At 39.3% G+C, this 26,008-nt stretch overlaps 4 protein-coding genes and 1 long non-coding RNA gene across 7 annotated transcripts; 3 read left to right on the top strand and 2 right to left on the bottom strand.

Annotated features, from left to right (window-relative positions):
- The first annotated feature begins 73 nt into the window (after positions 1-73).
- On the top strand, positions 74-2,877 carry LOC139782369 (coiled-coil domain-containing protein 149-like). Its single transcript, XM_071721389.1, has 9 exons — positions 74-284; positions 367-536; positions 623-866; positions 1,038-1,204; positions 1,302-1,374; positions 1,459-1,543; positions 1,626-1,770; positions 1,844-1,941; positions 2,033-2,877. Exons 1-9 carry the CDS (start codon positions 222-224, stop codon positions 2,257-2,259), a joined length of 1,272 nt encoding a protein of 423 aa, XP_071577490.1. The 5' UTR covers positions 74-221; the 3' UTR covers positions 2,260-2,877.
- A 1,774-nt stretch (positions 2,878-4,651) lies between these two features.
- LOC139782368 (proclotting enzyme) lies at positions 4,652-7,898 on the bottom strand. The gene is made up of 6 exons (XM_071721388.1): positions 7,768-7,898; positions 7,247-7,607; positions 6,895-7,109; positions 6,540-6,732; positions 6,015-6,286; positions 4,652-5,662 (listed from the first exon to the last, which is right to left on the bottom strand). Exons 1-6 carry the CDS (start codon positions 7,847-7,849, stop codon positions 5,367-5,369), a joined length of 1,419 nt encoding a protein of 472 aa, XP_071577489.1. The 5' UTR covers positions 7,850-7,898; the 3' UTR covers positions 4,652-5,366.
- On the top strand, positions 6,537-11,804 carry LOC139782374 (uncharacterized). Of its 2 annotated transcripts, XR_011720864.1 has the most exons (4): positions 6,537-6,675; positions 7,202-7,638; positions 7,761-8,087; positions 11,390-11,804. It is a non-coding gene; the product is annotated as an uncharacterized lncRNA (long non-coding RNA). The 2 variants fall into 2 exon arrangements; XR_011720863.1 differs by lacking the exon at positions 11,390-11,804 and having other exon boundaries at positions 7,761-9,156.
- Positions 11,805-14,009: 2,205 nt separating this feature from the next.
- LOC139782365 (uncharacterized) lies at positions 14,010-23,423 on the bottom strand. 2 transcript variants are annotated; one of them, XM_071721380.1, is made up of 15 exons: positions 23,024-23,423; positions 22,384-22,471; positions 22,104-22,249; positions 21,772-22,014; positions 21,624-21,648; positions 20,346-20,502; positions 19,265-19,305; positions 18,880-19,148; positions 18,620-18,779; positions 18,244-18,497; positions 17,655-18,157; positions 17,322-17,495; positions 17,103-17,239; positions 15,214-15,370; positions 14,010-15,076 (listed from the first exon to the last, which is right to left on the bottom strand). In XM_071721380.1, exons 1-15 carry the CDS (start codon positions 23,144-23,146, stop codon positions 14,914-14,916), a joined length of 2,640 nt encoding a protein of 879 aa, XP_071577481.1. In that variant the 5' UTR covers positions 23,147-23,423; the 3' UTR covers positions 14,010-14,913. The 2 variants fall into 2 exon arrangements, with proteins under 2 accessions (XP_071577481.1, XP_071577482.1); XM_071721381.1 differs by lacking the exons at positions 14,010-15,076; positions 15,214-15,370 and adding an exon at positions 15,782-16,965.
- Positions 23,424-24,543: 1,120 nt separating this feature from the next.
- On the top strand, positions 24,544-25,680 carry LOC139782360 (EEF1A lysine methyltransferase 1). The gene is made up of 4 exons (XM_071721373.1): positions 24,544-24,830; positions 24,922-25,069; positions 25,171-25,380; positions 25,475-25,680. Exons 1-4 carry the CDS (start codon positions 24,666-24,668, stop codon positions 25,609-25,611), a joined length of 660 nt encoding a protein of 219 aa, XP_071577474.1. The 5' UTR covers positions 24,544-24,665; the 3' UTR covers positions 25,612-25,680.
- The last annotated feature ends 328 nt before the right edge of the window (positions 25,681-26,008 follow it).

The raw sequence follows: 26,008 nt of genomic DNA, 5'->3' as shown, positions 1-26,008 counted from the left end.
CAGATTATTTCATTGGAAGTTGTGCAGCAAACGTCGGGCATGAGATGTAAACCCACCATAAGAGAATTTTTCCTAAACTTAACCTCAATCTTTACATAACCTCATCGCTCACAAAATAAATCGTGAAATCGGTCTGTGTGAACCCCATTGAAATTCGACCGTCAAAAGTGTTAAAACGCTCATTGTATCTTATGATATAGTCTTTAATTAAGAACAATACGATGGAGGAAAAGACGGGCCGTCTCAAGGAGACTGGCGCCAACGATGTCGACGTGGAGTCAAAAGTAGGTTGACGTTTGCTTAAGATGTTTCATTCCGTCCCGTAGACTTCGTAATTCTATGTATGAAAAATGCATACGTTCGCAGGAGATGTTAAAAAGGAAATTGCAAATGAAGTCGGAAGCGCTCATATTGTTGAGCCAGGAGATGGATCAATGTAGGACACAACGAGATCAGTTTAAGCTGATGGCCGAGCAAATTCAGGAGAGGTTTCTGCATTTGAAGAAGCAGATGTGCGATATGAAGGAATTGAACAGGTCTCATCTCACAGGCCCATGATGGCATTACTTAAAGACTGTTCCACGATCCTTTCATTAGCTTGAGCAATAAATATTTTTTGCAGGTGTTACAGCTTAGAGGACGATTTTAGAACCTTGGATCTATTGACGGAAGGACGAGAGCAAAATAAGTGCCTCAGGCTGCAGGTTGAAACTTTAAGGCAGAAGCTAGCGGATGCCGAAGGTGATATCAAGGTGTTGCGTATTAATAATAATCGTATGCCAATTGAACCGCAAGAAACTCAATTAGCACCATCCATGCACCAAAGAGAAGAGATGATAGAACAGTTAGAGAAGCTGAACTTAAAGGTAAGCGTAAAGAGAAAAAATTAATATCACAACTGTATCAAAAGTTAAAGTAATGCACAATTTTTTATCTATTATCGATTTACCTTGTGTTTATTGTTAGTTATTAATTCTTTGAATTGATTTATATTTCGAAAAGATATTGCTATTTAATGAGATTAATTTCTGCCATAGTGTTCACAGTTGCAAACAGATCTACAAACAGTATTAGATGAGAAACATGAGCTGGAGATGGAGAGGGATGCTTTTAAATGTAAGGCGCATCGTTTGAATCATGAATTGTCTAAAGCTTTAAACGCTACCAAACCAGTTGATTTAGATGCCCTTATCAATGAAAATAGGTAATTAGGAGTAATTTAATTGTAGTCTTTAGATAATTATTTGATTTTTATTTATACCACAAATATATTATATATATATATATATATTATATTTTAGATATCTGCAAGAGAGACTACAGCAATTGCTTGAGGAAAAAGAACTCACGCGTCAATCTTTGTCAAAGTACAAGGTAGATTGACAGACAAATAAAAGATTACAACGCGTTCCTTTAATTTGTGACTATTTCTGATATTAGGCAATTAATTTTTTCTAGAGTATGTTGGATAGTAAAAGGGTAAAAGGAGCTATCAAGTTGGGAGCAAATTCTGCGGCTGGAACAGTGATGACTCACAAACAAGGTAAAATATATTTATACACGCATGAAGATTTATTTATCATTAAATCTTTCACACGAAGGAATATATTTTCTTTCAATTTTAGTCGAACAGCTCCTTCAAGAAAGTTCTTATATACCGCCTCAGAAATCTGCTGCTGCCGTTACTGATCTACGGTGCCTTTGCACTGCCTTGCTGGAGGCTTTAAATGACAAAACTTTAGCTTTGGCGCATCAGAAGAAAGCGAACAAGTAAATAGTTGAACGTTAATTGCATTTATATACTTGCGTTTCTATAGATTCACTTGTATATGTTGAATTGCAGAATATTGGCATTGAGAATTTGTGAATTGGACAGTGCTGTACAGTCACCAACCATGAAGCTCTTGGAGGGATACACAAGCGCCAATGTTGATTTGAGATGTAAATATAACCAGATAATTGTAATCATAGTTATTGAGTTAACCCTACTATTTGTAGCAGATCTATTTTATACCACTGTTATTTTTTGTAGGTGATAGCGACTTCAACGATTTAGATCATACAACTAACGGTAGTATAGATAATATCGAGGAAAACAATATCATAACAAGTGAGAATAATATACAATGTGACTCTTCGCCCGAAAGTCAAGTTATGCAACAATTGCAATCGATACAAATGAGTCTTCCGAAGAACTTAGGAGTATTGGTTCAAAAGGCATTAAATAATTTAAAGGATACTGACAAACAAAAGATATGAAATTAAAAATATATATTGCAGAGAATATATACATGTGCCTGTGTGCATACACATAATGTATATATAGGAAATAGAAAATGGAGTACTCTAATGGACAGAGTACATTAGGTAGTGCAATTCTTGAAAAAAGTCTAGTCGCTATAAATTTTTATTTATCAATGATAAATTCAATTAACTAATTAATTGATTGATTGGCTTGTCACGTAAACTAGCAATGTAAAGTGCTAGTCAATATTTTTATCAAATCAGTATTTAATATTTAATAACCTGAAAGTGATTTGATAGTGATGATTTTACCAAATGATGAAAGACGACTTATTATGCATTGGTCTGTTGTAACAATTAGTTGGACATATCATTTATGTATAGCACGTAGTCACAGCACCATAATACGTAGGTTGACAGTAGAATGATCGTACTAAGTGACGACGTTCTCGCAAATATTTTTGGTGCAAGACATTGTTCAGCTGATTTAACCACGAGTCGAATTGCAAACTAGATCTGTCCGTAAGTGTTGTCGATGGGCCCGCCGATCTCTTTAATTGATGGTAAGGTATATTTTCCCTATGGATATGTATATATATTGTTATTGCTAAATATATAGAATCATATTCCAAACGTGTTATTTTTGCATTTATGTATACGTTGTTATTAATTACACTTCTTTCAGCTTCATATCCTTCTGTTTTTTCCAAACGTTGAACGCTTGATTGTTGATAACGCGTCTGTCGTCGATTTGTTTCTGCAAAGTTTCAATATTTACTTGTTGAATCACTTGTAGCTGTTTAACGGACAGTTTTCTTCCTTGTTGGATTTCTTTTTCTTTTATTATCTGCGCATAGGCCTGCGAAGGGTGCGTTAGCGGATAATTTAGAGAGATGTCTGAATTAATAATCAATAACTTTTTCTAAGGATATACCCACTTCCTGAGAAGCTTTTTTACATTCAATGTCCTTCAATTTCTTTTGTAATTCTTGTCGTTTCTTTTCTTCTGCCTCTTTCAATAATTTTCTGTACATCATGTTTTTTTCCTTCCTCCAAGACTCGAAGGATAATCTTCTCCTCACTTGTTTAACTAATTTTCTGAATAACATAAATATTTTTTTATACGTATCAAACTTTTGTAATTGTGTGAAAATTGAAGATTTCTATTACGTATATATAATAACCCTCTATTTTGCTTCCTATTTTCATGATCGATAATATTGTTTTCCAGCTTTTTTCTAGTTTTTGCTCTCTGCGTTGGATTATTCCAGACTTTGATTATCTCCAGACTGGGCGCGTTATTATTATTAATACGTTTTTGATTTTCAGAAATTTCTGAACAAGTTCTTTCGCTGCATTTAGTACATACATTCGCCTATAAGTATAAAGAGAATGTTATTTGTTATTTATTAAGCAAAATAATTTTATTTTTTTAATATAGCTAGGAGATATAATTGACAGTTTATTATACATGTAACAAAATGAAATAGAATAGATAAAAAATAATACTACTTCAACTGATTTATTGCACATAATAGGTATATCTCGTGCACTAGATTCATCATGCTTAATTATTTTGATATTATCTGGTTCTTGTTTCATCAAATATTTTATTTCGTTTGAAGTATCCATCGAGTTATTATCTCTATCTGATATATTCCTTGCTAAATTATTTAAGGGATATGATATCTCCTGTGAACGTATCATTGTTATTTGTCTTCCACATTATTCTCGTGTATAGTTTTTTTTACAAACCTGACTGATCTTTCGAATATCTTTTACATTTTCCATTTTATTTGTCGTGTCTCCTAATTCCATCATCTTTTTGAAGTACCATTCTTCATAGATGGCTTGATGTAACTTCGTTATTTGATCTAAATAATAATAGTGTTTAACTAACCGTACGATGCGTTATAAGAGATGTAGAAATAACTAACCGGAGTCTTCGAGCGCTGCATTAACCATTTGTCTCACGATATTTCCCAGATTTTCAACGGAAATGCTTTTTATTTTCATTTTAACAAAGAAGATTGCAACAATGCTTTAATTTAAACCTTGATTTTTTACAAGAATTTTTATCATGTACGAAATACTACGAATTTAAAGTTTTAAATTAATTTGACAGTTGGGATGTCATGTGCATTCTTCAAATGTTCCGTGAAATAAATAGCATGTGCTACTTATTTTATTTTCATCAATTTTTTTTCAATAAAAAATAATGTTTTCAATTTGAAATTTCAATTAAATTTTTTAACACATACGTCTAAACTTCCAATTCTTTGTTTTACTGTTATGTGTTTCCCAATTTTTTAATAAACTTGTAAATTATATTTTATGTATTCTTAAAGAAAGTTCTTGTTTTTTAAATATTTATATACAGAGAGAAAGAGAGAGAAAGTAGGCGATGTATAATGATAATAATTTATTTATAAATTTATATGTTATTCAATGAATATACATATGACCACATTTGTGTGTTTTCACAAAAAAACATGGATAACTATAGATATTTCTATGCTTATGCTTAAGGAATACGGCTGTACACACATTTATAAATGCAACAAAATATCGTAAAATGATAAAACAACAGACATTTATGTGACAGATGTGTTACACCTTTTTAATATCTCCTAAAATCGTAGGTGGTTTATTATGACCTAACGGAGTGTGCTTATACACGAGACGTGTTGCTTGACATATTTTCAGAATCATAAAAGAAAAGAAGCACATATGCAAATCCACAGATATCAAAACCTTTCGCGCACCTTGGCACAATAGCGGAACACCAAATCGGGATATTTCTTCAAGTATTCTATATTTAAAATAAATCTGAAAGAATAAATTAATTAAAAAGAAAATAAAATATCTTATATCAACCTGATTTTCAGAATTTAGTATTCAATTTCACAGAAATGAATACACTCTAACATATTTTAATTTCTATCAGTCTATTTCTTATAGAAAAAATGTGATATTAAAAATCAATTTTACAAGAAATGTATTGATACATGTATTAACGACTTTTCTTTTTTTTTTCTTTACGGAATATATATTAGTCCACATTTATGTATGCATGTGTGTCATTTTTCAGGAGCACGTAAATACGCCACATGATTCCGTTATCACTTCATGTTATTTTTAATCCAGTAGATGAACTGGGAGACATTCGTGTACACGCCAGGATAGCCGGGTTCGCCGCACTTGTTACCGAACGAGACAATACCGATTTGCGTCCATTGACCGTTGATTTGCAGCATCAGCGGTCCACCTGAATCACCTTGACACGCGTCCTTGCCGCCCTGGCTGTAACCGGCGCACAAAAATTTGCTGTCGATCCGCTGCAAGTAAGCCGCGTCGCAATCCTCGTTTCTCCACACAGGCAGGACCGCCTGTCGTTGAACGGTACTCTCTTTCCCACCTGTTATACCACATCATCATTACGAAATTTATCACGATTAGGAAAATATGTAGATGTAAGAAGAGAAACACAAGTTTGTCAAACTTGAGATTAAAAATTTAAGCTCAAATTTAGAATTAAAATTTTAACTTTACGAAATAAATTTCTATAAACTAATTCTGTAAGGTGCATATCCTATAAGAGACGAAAGACTATGTTTGAGCATATATTAAATATTTTTTGTTTCTTTAATTCCTATTTAAATTTCGACTGGATCACAATTTTTGGCGTATTTCGATCCTGATAATGGATCGGTGTGTGAGACGAGAATTTAAATTACAGTACGTCAGACATAACCAGATGTGTTAATTACCGTAGTAAGTGGTGCCCCAGCCGACCACCGTCGGTCTGGCGCCGGCGAAAGATCTCTCGCGGACCTGCGGCAAGCAGATGGGTATCACGTATGGCGACCTTCTTATAGTTCTGGTAAGCTCGAGAACGGCGATATCATTGTAAAAACCGACGCGCGAGAATTCTGGATGCGCGTGAATCTCCTTCACCGTATAAGTCTGCGGTGACGAGGGCTCGTCATCCCTCTCCAGATCGATGTCACCGAGACGCACAGTGAACTGGCGGGCGGCGAAACTGCGTAATCCATTCAGAGATATTATATATTATATGAAAAATATTTACATATATAAAATATATATTTCTTTATCCTCCACAGTTGAAATAATAAAAAGGAATTTCTTGCACAATTTTAACTGAAGGAACTTTTGAAATCAAGTGGAAGGATAAAGATTCGAGTGTTGATATTTTTTAATTTTTATATTTTTGACTAAAGAGAATAAGAGCTGTGTAGATCTCGAATCTCGAATGTTGATGGAACGTTGCTTACGGCCGCTGTCGCTGATCTCGAGTGCAATGGGCAGCGGTAAGGATGTGGCGTGGTCCTATCAACGATCCCCCGCACCAGAACTCCGTTCGCCGAGAGCTATGAAGGAAGATCGCTGCCATCCAGGGCCAACGACCGGGTAAGGCTTCCTCGCCTCCGACCACTCGAAATTTACCTGAATGTATCACTCCGCACTCTAGACAGATCAATATTCTTTGTTTTAGATCTTTCCAAATTTTATCTACCTATTTTTATTGGCAATAAATAAATGGTGACATAATGAATATCCGATAAGAATTTTCCTTCAGTTAGGTCTGCCGTTTCTAACGCGTTAGAAGAAATGTGCTCAATTAAGTACCCTCGTCGTCTTGAATGAAATTGTTGTCGATCGTCGCTATTGTTTCGAAGCCATTCGTATTGTTGACCAACGAGTCCGGCGATGAAACAATATACGTAGGTCTCGTCGTCAAGGATGTCACTGGATATAGCGGTATCGGGCGTGGTGTGGGAATTTTCGTAGGTCGAATCGTCGGTCGTGGAGCAAGGATCGCAGGGGACGCGCCTCCAGTAGTGCTGCAACACATTTGTTCATTTAAATCTTCTACAGTATTCTACACGATAAGAAGAATATTTTAATAATATATTATAATTCTCTTAAAATACAGGAGATGACCAGCCAGGAAATAATGTGAATTCAATAAGGAACTTACATCGGAACGGAGGGATTGCTGGTTTTGTCCACTGGGCAGCAAACTCCTGGCATAATCAGACTCTTGAAGCAGAACGAGTGTCTCAGCTTGTTGAGGTCGAGCAACAATTGCGGGCAATTGCTGAGGTCCTGGCATTTCCCGGGTCCACCCTCGGCCGTCGTGCACGCGGGCGGTGCGGACTCCTTGACTCTATTTGCGAGTTCTTCCGTGGGCTGTTGCTGTTGCTGTTGTTGTTGCTGCTGCTGCTGCTGCTGCTGCTGCTGCTGGACCGATGGCGCCTGTGTGGAGGACACGATCGTTTGTCTCAGTGGCAATGCGACACCGCGTACTAAGGGCGCTATGCTGTCTGTCACGTTGCGGCCTGGAAAAGGAGATGAAAAAATTTATAAAGCGTATGTATGAATAAATAACATGAAATTGCTTAGCCCTCCGGTACCTGTGTAGTAACTAATATAAAAAATGAATAAACATACGTATAACATGTTCATTTACTAATTTAATATATTGATTTTAGTGATTACCTAAAATATTCTTAGAGATGGTGTACAACGCCGAGGGCAGCTCCTTCGGCGGATAATCCGAGATCTCGACGCCCCTCGTCATATTGACGATATAATTACCCACGGTGTTTAGGGCGCCCAGGGTCTCGCTGATGGTCGCCAAAGGGTCGCTCTGCTCATGCTGCACCTTGACTAGCTGCGTGTACGGACGCACTTGCGTGTCCCTGCGGGCATACACCGGCCTGTCCGATCTGCTCGGTCCACCATCCCAGGAATGCAACCACCCTCTCGTCGGCGAGTACGAGTTTCTGTATCCGTACGCTGTGCGATTTTTATCTTATGTGAGTCGAAAGCGGATTGAATAATAATTTAAAAAAATACCTAAGGATTTTAAACGGCGAGCGCAACGAAGCGAGAGCGCTTCGCGATTTTCGGTCGTTATCGTTATTGTTATCGTGAGCAGCATTTTTGCGCAGCGCGGGGGCTCGGAGGATCGCATAATTCCTCGGTAATTTATAAATCGTCGATTATTTCAATAAACCGCAGCCTCGTTTGGACAAACGTTTTATCGTAGGTATATATTTACACCAAAAGAGATGTTTTTGTCGGAAAACGAAAGTTACTTACGATAAGTGCGGTAATGCACGACTTCTTCGGTGTACGAGATGGAACCAGCAAATAGATTCCATATTATGCACAGACCTGCGAAACGCGGATACGTGAATTATATATAATTAATAATATAATTAACATTATTAATTTAATTATAAAAGTTATATATAATTAAATAGATATTTTACAAATGTCATCCCGTTATAAAAAGGCGCTCAGTATCGATGAGATACATCTGATAAATAATACAACTCGTGAAATTATTTCACAAACTTGTAAGTTTTATTGTAATTTTCGCTTAAGTCGGTGTCATCAATTTTCGGTTGTATTATTTTGCATTGATTTTAATTGAGTACATATAGTTTAGCGATTAGCTCGATAGAAGTTTAAGTAACTCTAATGATTAAGCTATATCGATTTTCGGCTACGAATTCGCGAAAATGATCTCGATGTTTATTCATGACAATTACGAAGTCACTCGTAGTCATCTGTCATCGGGAGTACCGTAATACACGCGTCGTCCATAATAAACAGGCGCGTTTCGTCTTACATAATGTGAAAACGCACGTTGGAGCTTTCCAATCTTCCCAGAATTTCTCGAAATTTTACACGCGGATGTGACGCACCGTATCTGCGTCGTTCGGTCCTCGAGATAAAACGTGCGAGAAGAAACGCACGCGCGGATCCGTTACTTTCTCTCTAAAATAAAAGAAGAGATACGGTATACAGTTACAAAAATGCGCGCCTGACATATGGCAAATGTATGTCTGTTTTTATTATTATAAAAAGCGCGCTTAATAAACGTGAGATTAAAGACGAGTTTAATGACGAACGGGAGAAATTTTGGCGATGACGAGAACGCCGATCTTTGCAAATGTCTCTAATTAATAGCGCAATTGCTAATAAGACACTCGATTAGATACTCGATATAGGATACTCGGTTCGTCCGGGACGCAATTTCATTTCGACCTTGTTTTACCGATCGTTCTTGTTAAATTAGGTGGAATTAAGTCAAGCGCGTGTTAAGTATCATCAAATCTCCCGGAAGCGCGTTTGAACGAAAGAAGAGACGCCGACCCGTGCCTTGGGGAATATTTCTAAACGATTTTGAGATCATCGTCGGGCCAATTCCTCGCGATCCGGATCCAGTTCCGGTTTTTGAACTCAATTTGCCATGCGAGAAGAGAATTTCGAGAGTTCCCCTCTAATCGGCCACGGCAATAAAAAGCCGGATTCCTCCTGCTCGAGAAAAGGAGGAAGAACTAAAAAGATGGGAAGAAGAGAGAAAAGAAGAAAAGAGATAAAAGATGCCGGCTATTAGAGGCTCGAAGGAATGTAAATTGGTCTTGCGGGGTCACAATCGCGTGACCCAATTGTAAAAGAAGTCTTTTTAAAGATTGTGTGTGTGTGGGCGCTAAGCAGACACGCGGCACACATGTCTCCTTTGATCCTCGAAGGCTCCGAGGTCCGGGTTCGATGATGGCGGGGGTACCGCCGTGTATAATTACAAAATTACGTGTCCCGTGTCCCGTGTCCCGCGCGTGGAAGTAAGATTTTTCGGAACTGGTTACAGCGGCACCACGCGCACGTCGCGGTCGGGTCGGGCCTCTCTTATCGATGGTGAAAGTTGCCCGGCGTGAAAGTGTGCCTTTCTTCTTCCGTTCACTGATTCACGTCGCCCCGATACATCGAGGAGAGGACGACAATTATTTATCCCTCAGCGACTCAGGAGGTAGGGACGGTAAGAGCGTTCTCTTGGGGTTCCGGCCGGGGAAACCCCGCGGTCGTAAACGCGCTCCGTCCTCTGAATCCTGAATGTCGAATTTTCACTTTGTCATCCTGCCGACGAAATGAAATCGACGACGTTTGTCGTAATGTTTGCTGTCGCCCGTGGCTCACCGGGGATTAGAAAATTCAGAGAAGAACGCGGCCGAGCTAAGCTCGATGAAATTCCGGGATTTTATTGCTCCACCATCATCGACCTCGCGAATTCTACACGAGGGAAAAAGAAAATAAAAGAGAGAATACGGCTCGCGTTTCTGCAATAAGAGGAAAATTTAAGCAACTTGTTACTACATGCGGGATCGACGTCCTTTTATCTCAGCTATACAAGCGTTACAAGGACGCTCCGATTACGTGCATCAGGATCGTTTCTCGCGGCATGCGGCATGCGGGTCAAAGTTGCATCGACCGATTATACCGCAGCTGCACATCGGGATCGTATTGTCTCTATAACTGCAATGCAATTGTATCTTGCATCATCGATCCCGCAGAATTATTTTTCAATTTCTCACGTGTATCCGCTTACTGATCAAATACAATTTGAAGTAACGAATTCAGCGACTTCACAGGCCATCGTCGATGCGTCGCGGCGCATCGTGCGCGATTCCGATTTGCATCTTCATATCGGTTGGCTTTTCGCCGTTTCACTGGCTCTGTCGCCAGGTTAACCAGTAGTGAAAATGTGAAAACACGAAAAGCAAGAAAAAACCCGAGCTACATCCGGCAAATCGGACGTTCGCGCCGTAAATACATTCGTGTTTCGTCTCAGAGAAGAAAGAATGTATTAAAGACTTGGAGTTTTCCCTCGAAAGATACGTTAAGATACGCTTCCACTCGAGCAAATAATTTTCTGTTACCATTAATCAACACGGAATACGCGAAACTTCCGTGACGAAACAAATTTTGCAGAAACTGACAAGATTATAGATATATTAATTGTTATAGTAGAGAATTTACAAGAAATGCTTAGGTAAATGTTAAATTGAGTACTAATTTTACTGAGTTTTGCCATATAAGGAGATATCATTTTTAACAACGAATGATTTGAAAGATATAACAGTAACATTAATTCACAAATTAAGATCAATAATTAAGAAAAATAATTAGATCAATGACCTGTCCGATAGCCGAAAATATATTTACTTATTTTATATGTCATATGTATATGTATATATACTTAACTTTTTTTATCAAGATTACTATATATAAATTACTTTTATATTAATATTTTGTTGTTTACTCTTTTTAGGATGACCAAATCATGTTCTACGAGTACGACAAAATCATGTTTACAATTTAATTCCGCAAGACTAATGGAGTCTGAATTTTGTCTGAAGCTCAGTTACGAAGATATACAAATGTTATAAAGACAACGCTATAGAAATTGGATATTTGGATGGTCATCCTCGATGTGGTGGAAAAATCGTCTTCGATTTGGCCAAAGAAATAGAGGGTCTCGATGTCTGTTAAATTAATTCCACGTGTAAGCTATGAAGGCGTTATTCTGCTAGTTTCAGACGCATTTCGGCCGAATGATTTCGTGATGAGGAAAGGGGCGCGGCTTCTCTCGAAAAATCTTTGTGTCGCGTAGCGTTTTATAATACATATTTATGTGTTTTTGAGCTGAGTATAGAATAATATATGCCCACGCACAGTAACCCAGATATGCCGAATGTCGTGTGCGTGCGCGATACGCAGGGGCTATGCGAATCTCGCGATATTATTTGCGACACGTCCAGATGTAGATGCCGGCGTTTGAATCTCCGAATGACGAGCCGGCCACGTTCGCGACGTGACAATTTTATGACCCTCGATCAGGCAATTCGCTCCCAAAAACACGCAAATTTTACAAATAAAAAATGTAAGATTTTGTAAGATAATACGAATCATCTATTTTTAACAATATGCAAAATATATTATCTTAAACATCAATTCAGTCGAAGGTCCATTTAACAAAAAGAATTAGAATTGTTGGAATCACCTGTAAAAATTATGTATATACATTTTGTAAGATTAGGTTCAATTAACGATTGCCTAGATTGGGATTAATTAGCGCTTAGAGCGACGTAAAACAATGCGGCTTTTGTGCGACCGGCTGAGTGCAATTCGTTAACGTTTTCGTATGTTCGCGAATCTGTGTCACGAACTAATGAGACGGGAATCGCTTTACTATTATTAGCGTCATTAGTAGACTGAGATCGGCGTGTCGATGCGACAGATTCCACGGCAATCTGAATCTTGATAGCGATTGACGGGCGGGTAAAAGCGGCAGTTGATTGCGGTAAGCAGCAATTAATTCACGGGACATTAATGAGAAAATCAATGCCGTGCGAAACTTCGTTTTACCAGTAGGTCACCGGCAGATCCTGGTATCGTTAGACAATCGGTAGCGACGGAAAACTCTAATCCGAGAAAGTGAGAATCGGCCCATGCACGAGACGCAGAGAATTTACGAACGGCAGCGTGTAATTAAGGCCACGTGTATTAAAGCAAATTAAACAAATAAAGCCGCGATCGAACCGACCGAACGCAGCGAAGGAGACTGCAAGAATTTCGTGTCCTGAAAATTAATTCCAAATTAATATTTTAAAAACATTAACTTCCCCTTTTCTCGTCACGTAATTTCTTGTCCTTCGCATCTGGACCTCTCTTATGTCAAAGATTATTATGTCTTGTGGCACTTTAAATTTTATATTTTGTATTTTAGCGATTTCATTCGCGGATTTATTTACTTTCGCGGATTTATTTACGCCATGTTACACGCGAAGTCTTCTTTTCGCCAGATTGAGAAGTAACGGATCAAGCTTAGAAAGCAATCCCTTAGAAGACGTGTGTGCTACTGAGGAGGTATGCAAATAGATCGCTTTCTTGCTGTCGCGACGCATCGACATGCCGATTCACTCCGTTTTCACTTTTGAAATCTAATACGTGCCAGCAGTCACACACTCGGACTCGTTAATAATATCCGTAGTCATCGTTGCGTGACGTTCTGTCGTTAATTCGTCCGAGCAGAACCGGATGGCAGGCGCCTCGGAAACGATCCGATCCCATCGGCGCGTCGTCGTCGGTGTCATCACTGACATGACTGACATTCGCGTTCTCGCACCCTCGCGCGCGAAAATCCCGATGTTTTCCCCTCAGAACGCAGAAAGGAGGATTTCACTTACTCAGGACCGCTGACGAAGACATCTCCGTTCGAGGGAAGAGGGAGAGCTTATCCCGCGGACATCCCCAGTGTTTGTTTGTCACAACGTCGCGGACGGCATCCGTGACACCCGGGGCACGAGAGACGCGGCGCCGAACTATTTTAGCTAAGAATTGTCGCGTGAGAGCGCCGGCGAGTTATGCATGGTGCGTCGAGAGCGGCGAGAGAAACAGAGAGACAGAGAGAGAGAGAGAGAACGAGAGTGACAATCGTGGCGCGGAGAGGGTACGACACCGGCAGTTAAAAAAATGAGAAGAGAAAGAAGAGATCGGTAAAGGAAGGAAGCGTGCAATCGCGGCTGCACGGGACAGACGAACCCGACGACTGTCCGTGAAAAGACCTCGACACACTTTACTCTCGACGAAAGATCGCGACCGACCGACCGATCGGCTCACTCGCTCACTCTCTCCCGTTCTTCGGTTCTTCCTCCTTCTTTCTTCGAGGCGCCGTCCCTAGACTCCTCAAGGGAAAGTGGTGCTCCTTCTACGCCGCCGATACTCCGCCTTTCGATGACGATTCGTCACGGCCGCGGCGCGGCGACGCGCAGGAATGTTCCCCGAGCCCGGCGAGTCTTCTCTCGGCCGTCTTCTGCGTGCCGTTCGTTCGCGAGATGCGTCTTCGTTTCCGGACGCTGGAGAAAGGAAGTGAGCCAGCCAGGCGCGAGTCGTGTAGTATTGCCTAAATTTATTTACGATACTGCGACAGTCGCCGCTACATCAAGTTCCCGCGTTTCGCTGTATAAAGTAGGCATAGCTACCGCGTTACTCAACACGTACAATTTGCCTCCTATCTTCCCGGAATCCAATACCCGGATCCCGGTCATGCTCCGATAGGAAAGAAAGAGAGAATGCTTCTCTCTGTAGAATACAAGAAAATTATACGATATATAACATCCTTCGTCGTACATTATTACATTCTGTTCGTTATTACATTCTATTAAACAAACTCGTTTAAGATAAACAGGTGCACTTATAGCCTCTACGTCCCTTTCATTAAAGTCGATCGCTTCGAATGACAAATAGCCATCCGAGCCGATCGACATCCGTCAAAACAAACGGATAATGCGTAATTTACATAAGAAAATAAGTCGCATTTTACTTCATAGGGACACTTTAGTGGAATCTATTAACACATGTACAAAATCCATTAGATGCGAATAATTATATCATGCCGAATGGACACATATAGAAGAGAAACGATAATGAGGAGCGCGCATAATTGCAAATTGTGAGTGCTCTCCATGAATATTAGTATGCACAATATGAGTTGTATATATAAAATTGATAATTCGTTTGACTGCAGCAAAACATGATATCGATAGAATGTATACGCGATTTTGTAATCGATCAAGCTGATGCGGAAACGGAAAACCGGTTTTGACAGTATTTTTACAGGAATTCTTATACTTTCAAGACCGGACGCTGCAATTCGCGCAATGAACAATTTGTAATCCGTCGCGTTAAACTACTAATATCCTGTAGTCACCAAGGAGTTTTGAGAATCCCGCGAGTGTTCTTGCGTTACTTGAACGAATGTTCGTGATCGCGAAAATTCGCGCAGTCCGATAATCAATATTTTCTCATGGGCATGGACGATTTGTACGCCTCGAACCGTTCGTACGACTGTGCTGTTCCGGGTGCGGTCAGTCCCATAGATTGCATCGGTCCGCTCTGATATGTCGGCGGGATCGGATGCCGCAATGTATTTCCCATGCTACTCGAGTTGCTCCATCTGCAACAAGAGCCGGCTTAGTTGCCAGTGGATGAACATCTAATGATGTCTCGTCGAGCAATTTGCTCGATTGTATCGTGAACAAAGGACAAAGTCAACACGAGCTGAAAGTTACGCCTGTGAATTAAATAGCGTACCTGTTAACACTGTCGGACGATCTAGAACTCCAGCTGGAAGGCTCGTTACGGGGATCGCGAGACCCGCTGCTCGTCACGGAGTTGAAAGATTTTGAGGATGTAGGTCCCGAATGCCAACCGCTGGGTGTACGATTGCTTTCCACATAACGACTTTCACCTGCGTATAACAATAGCATGCAAGAATGAATGAAAAGACGGTACTTTTATTAATTTATCATAATTGCAACATGTATATTTCTCTCTCCTTTGTACAGGATATATAAAAATTATTAAAACGTTTGCCAGCAAGAATAAAGTTCATTATACAATCTTATTCAAATGTAATTCAGAATTTCATTATATTAAACTGTGCATTTGTATTGTGCTTGGTATGCTTTATAATAAAAAGTATATTAATCATGTTTGCACCGACATGGCAGACACAACTGGCGTGTTCGCATTGAGTGTATTCGCGCAATATTTATTAGACAAACCAGACAAGTTTTTGTATAACACTGCTTTCATATCTCGTTCATTGAATCATAAGACTGATAGCAGGTTCAACTAACTACAATGAAAACTCAACAGAAATCATATAAATTTTTATTATGAAGCATACACATTTATAAAAGAGAATACAGATTTGGATTTGGAATGAGATAATAAATTTCTTTACAAGATTTAATAATAATATATAAAAAAAGGTATCAAACTAAAGTACTTAAAAATTAAGAAACCAGTGTTTAATCGTGACCCCGTTTAGTGTTCATTTGTGACCAGTGCTTAATCATTAATACGAACTTCTCTAATCTGAAATCATTAGGACTTCAGCAAAATCCTATTCTCAATTTCGATATAACAAAATAAAAGTATTTTAAATTTAATTTTTCAAGAAAAATTGTTTTCCATATAATAAATTTTACTCGAACTTTTAATAATAAACATAAACTTCAACATAAATTTATTTTAACTTCTAATCATAAACATTGAACAATTTTTTCGTCTGTTTTAGCAAAAAAATCTAATGACAAAAACGTGCTGGATTTGAGATACAAAAGAAATATTTATGTATGTGTCCAAATGTATTACCAAAAATTAAAATGCTTTTTAAATAAGCAAATAATACCTCTATTCGGCTAGTTTTTTACTTTAACTGTTTTATAACTTGGTTATAAATAACGTGTACGCTTAACTGTATAAACTATTCCTATCTTTGAAAATGTTTGGCACTTTAAATAAAGCATGATCTAAGATATTCCTTCTTATCTATCCTATCTTCGAATATTCTCTTTAGAGATATTTCATAAACTATAAAATATTTTATACAATATTGATAAAATCTACTTATCAAAATTATGTATCAAGATTGTTTGCGCGAAAGATATATAAATTGTAAAGAAAAAAGATTCCTTTGCTTATACCTAATTTCATTCTATCATTTTCTTAAAGGCGATAAAATTAAAAACTTTATATTTCTTAAACCTCAAAAATTTCTCGTTGAGTCTTCAAGCTTATTTTGGGCGCATATTTCACTGTTTTATAATATTTATATTTTAAGATATAATTTAGTTGCGCTATCTAATTTCACATTATTCATTGTATATCGTCCAAGAATTCCAAATCAAGGGTATTGAACAAAAATAAATTTACACGTATAATACCAGGTCGGGTGTACACACACCCTCTTCTCTCTCTCTCTCTCTGTGTCAGAAATGTTTCATGAAGATGTTTTGGCTACTGTATTGCATCCTTACTTAAAGTTATGCTTACATCCTGTGTACAAAATTAAAGAATAACCGTCTAAAAATGGCTCAGTGTGATATCAATTATAAGAGTAGGGAAAGTGATAAAAACTCCATGTGTCGTGTACTAAAACCACCTCTCGTATGTGTACGATTTATCATACTTACGTGGCGTGCTGGATGTCGGAGGTTTGAAACTATCACTGTATCGCGTATGAGTGTCTCTAGAGCTTCGATGCGTCTCGGGATCGGAACGTCGTACTTCGCGTTCGCGAGTATAAGATGTGGTATTTGGACGATCGTATCTGTGTAAATCCAAATAAAAGAATTTGATCAAATTTGAAATACAATTACTGCAATTTTATGACTTGCGGATACAACACGTACCTTTCCTTGACTTGTCGAGGATCTATAGACGAGGATGTGGTGGATAGACTTTCTCGTCGTACAATGACTTCTCTTCCTCGGGAAACATCAGAAAAGGTATCTGGTCGACTATTTCTTGAAGAGAAATCGCTACTTCTTTTGAATTCTTTTTTCAATCCCAACTCTTGAGTAGATCTGAAATAAATTTAATGGCATTATAACTGTGCTCATATGGAGATATATAATTGAATTGTTCGAAATATATTTTATTATATTGTCCGGAAACTTCATAATGACTTTCGATTGATAACGATTAAATGCAACAAAACGCGTCAAAGCGATTCAAATAAATACCTGCTGGATTCATATCGAGATGGTGGCGAAGGATCCAGTCGTCTATCCGGCACTCGTTCCAGCATCTCGTTTCGTCTATCGACTATTCTGTCCGGGCTATGTCTGCGGCTATGTTCCGTAGCTATTCGTTTTCTGTCAGGTTCCACGTACAAATCCCGCGGATCTCTCCTGTCGCTGGACGTTCTCTTTATGGACGGTGGCGGTGGCGCGCGTCGGCTCTCCTCTAAACGCATCTGCTGTCTCTTCAATTCCAATCTCTCGCGTTCGAGCTTTTCCCTCTCGAGCTTCTGCCGCTCACGCTCAAGTCGCAGTAAATCGGCTTTTTCCTGCTCGATTCGTTCTCTTTCTCGTCTCAATTTCTCTCGTTCTCTCTCCAAGCGCGCAGCCTCTTCTCGGTGTCTACGCTCTATCTCCCGTTGACGTTCCATGTCTTCTCTTCTTCTTCGCTCTTCTTCCCTCAGCATCCGTTCCCTTTCGCGCAATCTTTGCCGTTCGCGTTCTTCCTGAAATTCAAGATTTTGTTTCTTATACAAATTCGTTCTTGCTATTGATGATTTTATCCGACATTAAAATCAATGGATATATTTACTCTGATTTTAGCAAATGTGAGAACATCATCGCGCTTGCGTCGTTCACGGCTTCGAGATCGACTGTGAGAGCGGTGATCTTTGTCCCAAGTACGAATTCGTTTTTCTTCTCGCCTTCCTCTCTCGCTCTCCGGCTTTTTGCTAGTAGATTTTGTCGATCGGGAATCTGACTCTTTAGGTGGGTCTTCCTTTTTGTCTTGCATCTCGATTTTTATCTTCAGTTCGGCACTTTCATTTTTGTCATCAGATTTTTTTGCTATACAAACATGATAATTATTTAATGTCTATGATATCGTCAAAAGTTGAAGTGAGACTTATGAGAAAGTAATTTTCCCTTTGTGTGTTGTGTAATTATTGCTGTAAAGAAAAAATATTTACCGGCATCTGATCCTTTCTCTTCGGATTCCTTCTTAATTTCTTTCTCCTTTCTTTCATTTATATCATGATCCTTCGGCTTTTCTTTCTCCTCTTTCTTCTCCGATTTACCGTTAACCGTATCACGTTTACGTACGTGACTTTGCTGCGTGTCGCCTTTCGCCTAAGAAAGAATTTATAATAAGGATAAGTTTTGGGAATGCTGAATCGTCAAAGAAGAACAAACTTTAACGATGTCACAATCGAAATATCTCATTATTTACCTTTTCTACAGATATAACGCGTCCATGAAGCTCGGTTCTATGTAAATGCTGTATACATTTCGCAGCATCTTCGCTCGAAGACATGGTGACATAACCATAACATCTTGCTCCAGGAGTTCTCGCATTCGTCACCACTTTTGCACCTATGACCTTACCGTACTTTGAGAAGATCTGCTTCAAATCGGTCGCACGAGTACTGGACGATAAGCCGGATACCCATAAATTGCGACTGCTTGCATTGGTTGGACTGATCTGAGATGTCTTTTTATCTACGAAGAATGTAAAACACATGTTTATGTAGGATTCTAGAATCTATAATCCCTGTTTCTTTTTGGGGGAAAAAAAACCCATTACGTTGAAAAATAATTCAATGATTCTGGCTTACCTTTCTCTTCTCTCTTCTGGCCCTTATTGCTAGACTCCACGCTGAAAGAAATAATATCGTCTCATTATATCAAAAAATTAAAACTCACAATAATTTTGATTACAAATAACAAATTAATTAGGACTATAAATGTGCTTAATAAGTATCTCTGTAACTATGTTAAGGACATAAATTTGGCTAGCAACTTATTTTTAGGTGGTATAACCTAAATACTTTTTGTTTTTGGGAAGGTTTTTCACTCGTACACCATCTCGTACGTCATCAGTTCTATTTAGATTACTGGATGTGTATTCACTGTGTGTTCTCTGTTCATCCACTTTTGTCACTCATGCATAAGGAAATCGTGTCCATGCGGCAACACTTATCAGCTCTAAGTATCCGCAAAAGGGTCATCTGCTGCAGTTCTTCTGACAGGGTACTTCTTGTCATAATCGGGAGTTTTTTTTTTACGCTTTTCTCTCTTTTTTTTAGGGTAGTATCTTCAGTAAACAATAGGATCGCTTCTTGATAGTACGAGAACTTTAGCACGCTTTGCCGAATACAATTTACCATAAGATACTAACTGTCCTTTGTATAGTGACGCACGATGAAATCGCTGCCATTCAATGAAACGAATGAATGTCCTCGTTGTGTAGGGAACACAGCACACAGAGCTCGTCTGTTTTTTTTTCTTGGTATATATAGAGTACGTGTAATCGCTTTTATTGAATTTGCGAAGAAAAATGCAAGCGACATTCGAGAGACTAGTTTAAGTTTGCTAGCCAAGTTCTTGATTTCTTAACATATTTTCCAGAGTTAAGAATTACGGTCTAAGGGGAGGACACAGATTGGAAGATTAACTTCCGAGATTCGATTTATAAAAAAAGGGAATTAAACATAATCTTGCATGTGACGTGAGTGATCTCATCTTGGAAATCCATTATCCTGACGGTACAGAGAGAGAGAGATAGAGAGAGATCATCCCGATGATACGGTTATGCAGCAGTAGAACATCCCTAGCAGAGTCGTGAGCGACACATTTCCAGTTTGCCGTACCACAGTACTGCGAACCGTACTTTTTAGCTCTATGAGAGAGACCAACCTCTTGCTTCCTCCATCTCCACCCTCCTGCTTGATCTTCGTCCCGTTCGCACCGGACGTTGTCCCTTCCTTGCCGCCGGCGCCAGGTTCCGCTCTACCGCTGCCTTTAGAGTCTCCCTTCTTGTTGTTCTCTTCCATTTTCTTCTTCTCTCCACCATCTGCAGGGACAATCAAGGTAGCATAGTCACTTTCTGCGAAGCCCAGACTCTTCTCCCTCCCTCCTAACATCTCCTGCTTTAGTGGCTTGTGACTTCCAGTCAGGAATTTCGGCCAAGTCACTAATAAATTCACACAGCAAGCAATCGGATGTGGCTTGCACGATATTACGAGCCACCGATCCTCAATAGCACCGGTTTGATCCAGGAAACCTAAAGCTTTTTCGTCGGTTTTACGTCGATTTTACACGCGCGCGCGTTGCCTGTACACAAAGCTACCATCGATCTTTTCCACGAAACCTCGAATTAAAAATAGGATTTGGAAAGAAAAAAAAGAAAAGATAACGATAAACGCAGAGCATGCTTATCAATTTTATGAATTCGCATTGCTCTACGCTGATAAAATGATCCCTGCGATAGATTACTACTCTCGCGCGTGGGAAACGTGCTCTAACGTATACACGCGACAACGATTCGTCGAAGAGGCACGAACAATTCGAAGATACTGTGGTCAAACCTCGTGTCGTGCGATAATTTATTTTGCGGCAAATATTTGCTGGCGTATACTTGAGTCTTCTTGTATCCATATGATTCGATGATAAGAGAGATCCAACGATGCTCTACGTGGTAGGTATAATTAATGTAATTGTATAGCAAATTATAACGTTAACTAACTTAAAGACTACGGGATATGGCTTGTGTTTGCTCGAACAGCAGCACGGGAATGTCGGGAGGTGTACACTGTTTATCCCGGTTGGAAACCTTATCGATCACCATGCGTTTATCCCGGTCGAAACGCCATATCTGTTGCCGGCTTGCACTTGAATGATAGCACGCCACGTCTATCGTGGCTGGACTATGTCGCATCCAGACGTTGAAACGAAGTTCACGACGAGGCTTGAAGACCGGAACGGCGTAGGACGAGGAAGAAGGTTGCGGACGATCCCAACGTCGCCCTTATTCCACAGACGGTTGCACGAATACGTTCTTGAAGACGCTTGCTCTTGACACTGGCGCTTTTGCTAACTTACTCAGGATGCCGCAGATACAAATATCGCTAGCCTTGATACTTGGAATACTTATAGCTAAATTAAAAAAAATAGTCAATGATATGGCGAACTTACCTTTGTGCCTGTCGTGAGACTCGGTCTGCAATAAATAAACAAATATCTATTAGAAATAATTCCGAAAGAACTCTATTCTAGATCTGGAATCTTTGTGAAATTAATTATAGTAGTTTCTCTCGAAAAATGTCTTTTCTTGTCACCGTACCTCCTCAGCTAGGAGATTCTCCTCATCTTCTCCAATAGTTAAGTTGATAGAGTCCTCATTATCAATACCATTAGCTTCAACAGTGGTGGATGGCGCGTCTGATGTTTGGTGCGAGACAGTCTTCTCTGCCTCATTCTTCTTGTCGCTGCTCTGTGCACTTTCACTCGTAGCCTTGACTCCTTGCATTTTATCTTCCTGTTTTTCCTCCTTCGCAATAATATTTTTAACTTCAGGTTCAGGCTCCTAAACAAAAAAGATTAAAGTAAATTGTTAATTATGAACCATAGATCCAATCCTAATTAAAACATCTAACATCAATATGTATGCTATACCTCTTTTACTTCTTTCTTAATAACATTTTCTTTTTCATCCTGTGGTTCTGTCTTCATCTCCACCTTAGATTTATCTAACGTATCCTGTCCATTTTCTTCCTTCTGATTATCAGTGTTCTCAACAGAATCTTCTTGATTTGAAGCTCCTACGACACGAGAGAAAGAAGTTTAACAAATAATAAAAATCTGTCATTTTTACTCATTATCAATTATTGCAATATGAGATTAATGTTCTATATATTAAAAACTAATACATAATAATATTTAGAAATATATATACCGCCATTCTTTTTTGGAATGATTTTAGACGACCCACCAGACGGTACGATAAGATATTCCTCGGGATTCTTCCCTTCGTCCAGTATCGCCTAAAAATATATGTTATACCATTTTAAGTTTATAAATGCAAGCCATCATTATCGGCACACAAAGATTTAATTTCACCAAAAAATAAATGTATCGTGTCCAAAATTTCATGGTTTATCACTTTGGCTTTCTCTCGCTTATAGCATTATTTATGTGATACTCTTTCCACTAGTATTTTATAGGCTAATACCACGGTATAACTGTGCTAATACGGTCAAGGAGAAAACAATCGTTTATTCGCGAAGACATTAGTGTAAACTAAATTTCCCTTCTCCCTCCCCAAGTAGCACGGTCAGATTGCGCAATCTTTCGACAAGAATTCCAGCATGTTTTAAGCGGGCAGAAGCGTCGCTTCACACCTTTTACTCGAGCTCCGATACGGAAAAGACTTTTAATCGAAGGTCAACCCTTTCGAAATCGGGGCGAAATACCGTGACAACAGGCCCGCTAAATCGACAAGATCGATGGCGATAAACGCGCTGCTCGGAGCTCGGAACGGCATTCGAGCGCGAAGGATCGCAGGCGAGAAAAAAACGGGGATCGGCATCGCTCACCTTGGACAGCCGTTCGAGAAGCGCCGCTTTGTTACCGGATTTGTCCAAACCGCGACGTTCCAGCTCCGTCTTGAGGTCTATAACCCGGAGCTCGGTAAGCTTTTTCCCTTCTACATCGGCCATTGTACCCGCAACGACACGATCGTTCGCGGGACGGGGACGGGACCGACAGACGACAGCGGCGGCAGCGCAGGATTGACGTCGACGGATCGCGTACGAGCCCGATATCAAAGATTACGATACGCGCGTGATCACGACTGAAACAACTCGGGTACAATTGGCTCGAGGCGGAGAATCCCGAAGCACGAGGAAACGGGCACGCTACGAGCTATACGAGCCTACGAGGCTCTTCGATGGCACCGTTCGATCACCGTATCGGAAACGAATGGGAGGCCATTGCGTCTGATTGAACCATCGAATTGAATCGAAATAATCGAATATCGAATATCGAATATCGAATATCGCATTTAACTGCGTTCGGAAGAACGCGATCACGGGTCTGTTCGGCTCACGTTCGGAGAAAGAAAAGAGAAAAGCCGAGAAGTCGAACGCACGGTCTATTTAAATATTTAACTATTTTTATCAAAGATTTGAAGACTGCGAATTGTCTTTTATAGTTGAATCTTTCGTATTTTTTTACCTTTATTTGTCATCCTAATTTTAGATGTGGAAAGTGTGTAAAGCCTTGTGTACACGATACTAGAAATCGGTCCGAGTTTCGGTTTAAGCCAATCAACTTGCAGCTCTTACAGAAAAGCAGCAGTTTCATTGGCTTAAACCGAAACTCGGACCGATTTCTAGTATCGTGTACACAAGGCTTAAAGCCCGGTGTCCACGATGCAAGAACTGTGTCCAAGTTTCGATTTAAGCCAATCAACCTGCAGCTCTTACAGAAAAGTAGCAGTTTCATTGGCTTAAACCAAAACTTGGACACAGTTCTTGCATCGTGGACACCGGGCCTACAATGAAACTGCTACTTTTCTGTAAGAGCTGCAAGTTGATTGGCTTAAATCGAAACTTGGACACAGTTCTTGCATCGTGGACACCGGGCTTAACACAGCTACGAGGAACAGACCCTAAATTCCGACCAATCATATGTTTTTAAATCCCAGTCCGCATTGTTCTGATTGGTTGGAATTCTAATCTTCAACGCGTTATCTGCTCCTATAACAAATTTAATATTTAAAATTGTGTTTAAGCGAGTTTATAATGATTTTAATTTCTAATCAATTCCAATTAATTTCAATTTTTGATTAATTCAAGTAGCAAAATTATTTGAAGCAAAATTTCTAATTATATACATAATTTGTCGTCCTCAATCTAATCTTCTTTCCTTCTATCGGACAACGGAACATTAATAATTTTATTCATTTTAATAAAACAGTATAGATATTGTATAATATTATATGTAATCACCAACTTCGACGTCATTCTTATACGTGCCAATAGCACGTATACTACATACACGATACGACTTTCGAATTGGATCTCACCAATCTCACGCTGTTTAGTAAATTACTAGAAATGCACCACGCAGTAATCGCAACATTTTTAACATGTAGTGAAATATGTTTTCATCTCTCCGCTTACTGCTTTTAGTTCTCTCACTTTACAGATAAATCGCGCCGCGAGATTGTAAACAATGACGACGATGAGCGATAGCGATGACGACCAGCCGCAATTGAGCTCGAGTACGCTTGCCGCGCTACAGGAATTCCTAAAGGAGAAAGAGGAGCGAGAGAACTTGTTGAAACGTATATCCGAGGAAGATCGGATACTACCAGATACTCCCTTCGACGAGGACTGGGTGAGTGATAAAATAATATAATTTTAATTTTGCTTCAGATTTTTTTAATTCTGGAGAAACTTACGCAGTACGCACGATCTCGACGTTGCAGCAATTGAGTCAATTTTGGTACAATGACGATACGATAGAGACTTTTGTCAGAGGTGCCTTAAATTCCACCCCGGCAAACGGAAAGATCGCTCTGGTATCTTGTCCAACCCTCTATAGCAAATTGAAGAAAGAATGCGGTGAACGGCAAGGTATGATTAGCACTTGCATCCTCAATACATGGAGTAATTTGCAGCCTGAGTACACAGTGGAGTTAACGAAATAGTTTGCAAGTATATTATTTTGATTGCAGTTACCCTGTTTGAGTATGACAGCCGTTTCAAGATATTTGGTAAGGATTTTATACAATATGACTACAAGTTTCCTCTGGACGTACCCCGGGACATGTCCAGCCAGTTCGATTTGGTTATAGCTGATCCACCGTTCCTCTCGGAGGAGTGTCTGACCAAGACGGCGGTGACGGTCAAGTTTTTGACCAAGAAGAATATCGTGCTCTGCACAGGTGTGTACCTACGACATCATTTTTCTGCCAAATTCCTGTTGTGTACCGATTATTGTGTATCGATACAAGTAGGACACTATTATTTCGTGTGCAGGTGCCGTTATGGCGGAACTGGCGGAGAGGCTGTTGGACGTTAGAAAATGTGATTTTATTCCAGATCACAAAAACAATTTAGCGAATGAATTTTACTGCTACTCGAATTTTGACTTCGACCAAACTCTGAAAGAGTGAACAGTATTAGAGACAGTATTGAACAAAGATATATATATATTTGTGATAAATATATTTAAATGTTGATAATCTCGCGTATACTTTTTCAAGAACCGATACGAATGGAGTCCTAGGTACCTTCCCAATTGACAAATTTTGCATTTCTGTTATTGTATTTGTATCTTATTGTATACATATGTATGTATGCACGTGTGGCTATTTGAATTTACGCGGGTAAGTAATTCGAAGGTTAGAGAATATCGAAATGTACCGTCTGTTCTTTTTCGAACAACTTTCTGAACCGGTGCACCCTGGTGCAAGAAGTTGGTGCAATAGGTTCAGAAAATTCTTCGAAAAGGAACAAACGGGTATAGTAATTTCTTCATGTCCATTCCGCGACGACCACCCAACGAAATGG

This window comes from Temnothorax nylanderi, unplaced genomic scaffold (assembly GCF_030848795.1).
Source record: "Temnothorax nylanderi isolate EJ_2023f unplaced genomic scaffold, tnyl_v1.0 TNYL_tig0406_pilon, whole genome shotgun sequence".
Classification (NCBI taxonomy): Eukaryota; Metazoa; Arthropoda; class Insecta; order Hymenoptera; family Formicidae; genus Temnothorax; species Temnothorax nylanderi.
Note: the sequence above shows the minus strand (reverse complement) of the source record. Positions and strands in the feature narration are given on the sequence as shown.